General features: G+C 37.6%; 1 protein-coding gene across 1 annotated transcript in view; it reads right to left on the bottom strand.

The window, feature by feature from the left end:
- fmnl1b (formin-like 1b) overlaps positions 1-4,661 on the bottom strand; it is a gene marked incomplete in the record, with an annotated part of 32,701 nt that overhangs the window by 17,833 nt on the left and 10,207 nt on the right. Inside the window, 5 exon segments of the mRNA XM_035658369.1 lie at positions 930-1,073; positions 1,220-1,303; positions 1,758-1,831; positions 2,634-2,717; positions 3,375-3,458. Coding sequence (XP_035514262.1) covers positions 930-1,073; positions 1,220-1,303; positions 1,758-1,831; positions 2,634-2,717; positions 3,375-3,458 — 470 coding nt within the window.

The raw sequence follows: 4,661 nt of genomic DNA, 5'->3' as shown, positions 1-4,661 counted from the left end.
ATATTTTTTATTTGTTTATTTATTTCTATTTATTATTAGTGTTTTAATGTAATGTATTTGTTTTTTCATTATTTATAATATATTCATTGTTTTATTTTATTGTTTTTTCATTGTCTGTTTTGGTGTATTTATTTATATTTATTTATTTTATTTATAAATACATTTATATTTTTTTATTTATTTATAATATATATATATATATATTTATTTTATTTTAAAGTTATTTACTCGTTTTAGACATCAATACATCCATTTATTTATGTACTATTACCTAATGTATATTATTATTTATTAATTCTTTAATAGCTTACTATAGAATATAAATAAATAAATAAATAATAAATAAATATTAGAACTAATTTTGCCCTTGAAATTTAAATCTTGGCCTCAATGTGACGAACAAAATAAACTTATTAAGCTCAGCTCAACTCAACAGACTAAAAGTTTTGATAAATTGTCTGATAATAGTTTCCCCCATATATATTTTTCAGTCCCTTTATTAACCACAGACAAGCCATTATTTTAAAGCACATCTTCTTAATGCAGACCACTGACTGTACCTGCTACACTCACATATCATACATTGCTGGATTCAGCACAGTCAGAACTTTCTAACAAACCCTGGTTGGTGTTTGTGGGACAATCCCAGCCAAAGCTACCTTTAAGTAAATGAATACATTCATCATAGAGCCTAAAATTTGATATTTCCGCCTGTTGTTCGCCTGTGTTTGTAAGTAAGTAAGTAAGTAAGTAAGTTAAACTTTATTTATATAGCACCTTTTTGACACAGAGATCCAAAGTGCTTTCCAAACAACTTGTAGTCCTGTATTATAATATTCACATTCTGCTTTTTGGGTGCCGTCCCATTAGCCTAGTTGGTTTGTCAAGTTAACTCCTTCACATGCAACCGTCACACAGTCCCGCCTCACCTGACTGTGAAGGCCTTACTGGCCTTCGAGGCACTGTGAGTGGGCGAGTTACTGGCACTTCTGCTCAGATCCTCCGCTGACTTGTCCGTAGCTTTGCTTTTGTCTGCGGGCAGCGAGCCGTTGTCCAAAGAGTCTGCGTCATACCTGCGAGCCACAGAATCAGTTCACTCTCATACAAATGTAGCACACGGAGGTATGCAGGAGATCGGTTGATACAGTGGCGAGAAGCAGTTGTGTGAGGGAGATAAGACGGACAGAGCTGAGACCTGACAAATACTGCTAATACATACGTGACAGCACTGTGGGCAAAGGACAGATAGTCCACAAGAACATCTAAGCCTTGGTTCTCCTCGTTTAGGAACTCCTCAGCCCAGCTGCACCAAGAAAGGACATTTTGACTCAGTGGCACAGCTGGAAACAGCAAACACTAACATTTTAAGATTTAAAAATGACACTGATTCACAAGGCCTGCCCCCCCAACAGTCGACTAAACCCAAGAGTCTTATGCTGCATTCAGGTGGAATCAGGCAAACCGGATGTCATCTATCTATTTTACATTTACAGTTTTTGTTTAAAGTGTGAAAATTAGTGTCCAAAAGTTTAAGTTTTAAATTCTTGACATTGTTCTTTATTGTATTCACATGCAGATAAACGTCTTTACAATTGCAGTGTTAAATACTTCAGTTAAACACTATTCTTGTGTAGTTTTTATACTAAGATTTTGTCAAAATTTATGATCTCAATTCTTTAATTTGTTTGAAATAATCAGCTTTAAAAAAACCTCAACAAAGTCTTATTCATTCGAACGGGAACAGGAGCGAAACTCACCCGATATAATTGGTCCTCAGGGAAATCTCCAACTCTCTCAGGATCTGAGTGGATTCCTGGACACGTCTCTTAAACTGAGGAAACACACGAATCAGGTTGGAAGGTCAGTAAATGCTTAATTGGTCAGAAAATGTAAAAGATGCCACAGCATTTATTTGTAGGACTTAATAGACAATCATATAAAAACAGCTTCCGGCGAGAGAAACAAACACTGTGAACAGATTAAATGAAAGGAGGGAAACCCTTTGCTAAAAAGCATTAAAACTTGTGTAAAATGTTGTTAGAAACTAATAAATAGGCCATAAATTATCGTGGCAATTCAAATTAACGCAAAACCCACAAATATCATGCATTTAGCATTTATTATGTCATCTTTATATATAAGAGTTTCTCTCTGACTGACTTCCAGCGGATATTTGATCACTTTAAATCAATTTCCAAGTGTTTCCGTGACTGGAAAACTAGTCTCTAAATATCCAAGCTTTCCAGGATGTGTATTGACTTTATATGGCACTATATGACCCTCCTCCATTGCATCTGAGCTGATCTTTTATCATAATATTATCTGTAGTCCATATCCGGTCTGTAGCTTGCTGCTCTGGTTATAGTGGATTCCCAAGTTATTACTAACCAATGCAAACACACTCGCTGTACCTGAACGCAGACGTTTCACTTGACTTAATCTCTGCCAAATATGTGAGTAAATGTTAAAGATCAGATCTGACGGCCGGTATCGACTATATTAAATGTCTGCCACAAAAACATAAAGAATTTTATCAACATATTTCAGGAAATACTGCGATAAGAGCTTTCAGTTATTTAAGTTATTTCATAAATTCAGCTTTAAACCGAGCTGTGGGTTGAGTCTGTTTGTACCTTTCGACTGACTCCTCCGTGATCCAGGTAACTCTTCAGCTTCTCCAAATAAGCGGACGGTGGATTCTTCACTTGAAACCTCTCCTGAAGATGCAGAGAAACACACACACACACACACACACACACACACACAGACCTCTAATTATATTTGATTGCAGTACTGCAGTGCGGGGAAGGGGGCCCCGAAGGGCAGGGCTCAGCCGGGGCTTCACACAGGCACTTTGATTACACAGCGTCTTTTATGCAAATGGATTTGATCTCAACCAGTTTCCTGAAATGAGTCAACTGTGGAGCAGTTACACTCACACACAGTCCGGCTGCTGCAGACTCACTCACGCTCTTTAATTGAATCTATTCTGTCAGTTTTTGAAATTTGTGGGAATGTTTGGTTTCCCTTTTTGTGCAATTTTAATTATTTTTCCCTAAAGAGAAGCTGAGTGAGCCACAGTTCGATGAGGACAGGTGTCCTCTGTCACGCTCCCATCATGATGCAGGGTGTTGTGCCTCCCTGTGGTTACTACGGTGATGTACAATATTAATGAACTTCCTTGTGTGTTTGTGAGGATTGGAGCGGTTTGGTATTTACACTGCTCACACTGTATGTCCACCACCCATAAAACATGTGCTGTTAATTGTCTTATGTTTGCATGGTGATAGAGCGGGGGGGCAGCAGTGGCAGCAGTGGAGGAAAACATAAAGAACATAAAAGAAGAACATAAAATGTGGAGAGAGCAGACCCACCTGGTCACAGATCAGGTCCCACTTCTTCTCGTTGTCATACTGACTGAGGATCTTCACCTTGTCTGGAGGGAGATTCATCGTGTTCTGGAAACAGAGACACAGCCTTTAAAGTAAAAAGTTAACCTGTGCATGACAGAAAAGCTATATTATTTATTCATAATTTCTCAGGTTTGGCAAAAAGAAGTTCAACTGAAATCACTAAAGTCTCTAAAAATACTAAAACTACTACTATTATTGAAATTAACAAAAAAAGTCTTAAAAAAGCTCCTTTAGCCTTCAACCCTGAGGGGAACATAGACTATATAGGCTGTTGTAGGTTGTGAAGCACAGTGTGGTCGGCTCTGGCCGGTGCCATCTTGGCAGTCCTGAATCTAAAAATGGGCAAAGAGGTGCAGCGTGGGTAGAGTTCTTAAGGGCTGAATGAAGCCTGGTTACTAAAAACGTCCACCCAGCTGTCACTCAAAGCGGCCACACCCTTAATTATGTATAACTTTAAGCCTTAATATTAGAGGAACTGCAGTTTTTGTGGGCGTGATTGAGTCTGACGGAGAAAGGGTTAGATCTGGTGCCATTTTTTTCCCGCCCCTGCCTCTCAAACACCGCCACCAGACAGGAGGGGATGCCCTTAAAACAAAGAAATATTACATATATCTTTATATATACCTTTTTAGGTAGTGTTTTTTCCCTTAAAACAGATATGTACCATATTCTGTAGCAGAAAAATAAAAGTCTTACCACTTATCTGTACCAGCGTATGCAGCCTAATCTATATTCTGGCTGTTATTTGTGACAGGATTAGTTGTGTTAAAGTATAATTCCTGTACCTACAAACTCCCTTGTTATCCCTGTCCTAGAAACAACATGACAACAGACACATAAACAATAACACATGGCTCGCAGTGTGAACGACCTCATTGTCCTCTCTGAGTCAGACGTCCAGTCCTGAGTCACTCTGTGAGTCAGAGGTCTTTGTTTCTTATGGAAGCATTAATCAGCTCTGTGTTAGTGTCTGCTGTCACAACCAAGGTTACTAATGTTCACTAAAACTAAACTAAATAAACTAAAACTAGGTATGAAAAAATGTTTAATGAACTGAAATAAGAATAATAATTAGACTTGAACTACAAACTGTGTTTGTCCTGTAATAACAGTTCTGAACTTCTTCAATCTTGCTCCTGACAAATATCACTGGTTCCCAACCTTTTTCCTTAAGGGACCTTTTTTCTATAATTTTATAAACTGACTCAGTGACATATTTTAATGTATATTTCATATTATATTAAAAAC

Source organism: Morone saxatilis, unplaced genomic scaffold, assembly GCF_004916995.1.
Source record: "Morone saxatilis isolate NCDOM2014 unplaced genomic scaffold, NCSU_SB_2.0 Contig1, whole genome shotgun sequence".
Classification (NCBI taxonomy): domain Eukaryota; kingdom Metazoa; phylum Chordata; class Actinopteri; family Moronidae; genus Morone; species Morone saxatilis.
Note: the sequence above shows the minus strand (reverse complement) of the source record. Positions and strands in the feature narration are given on the sequence as shown.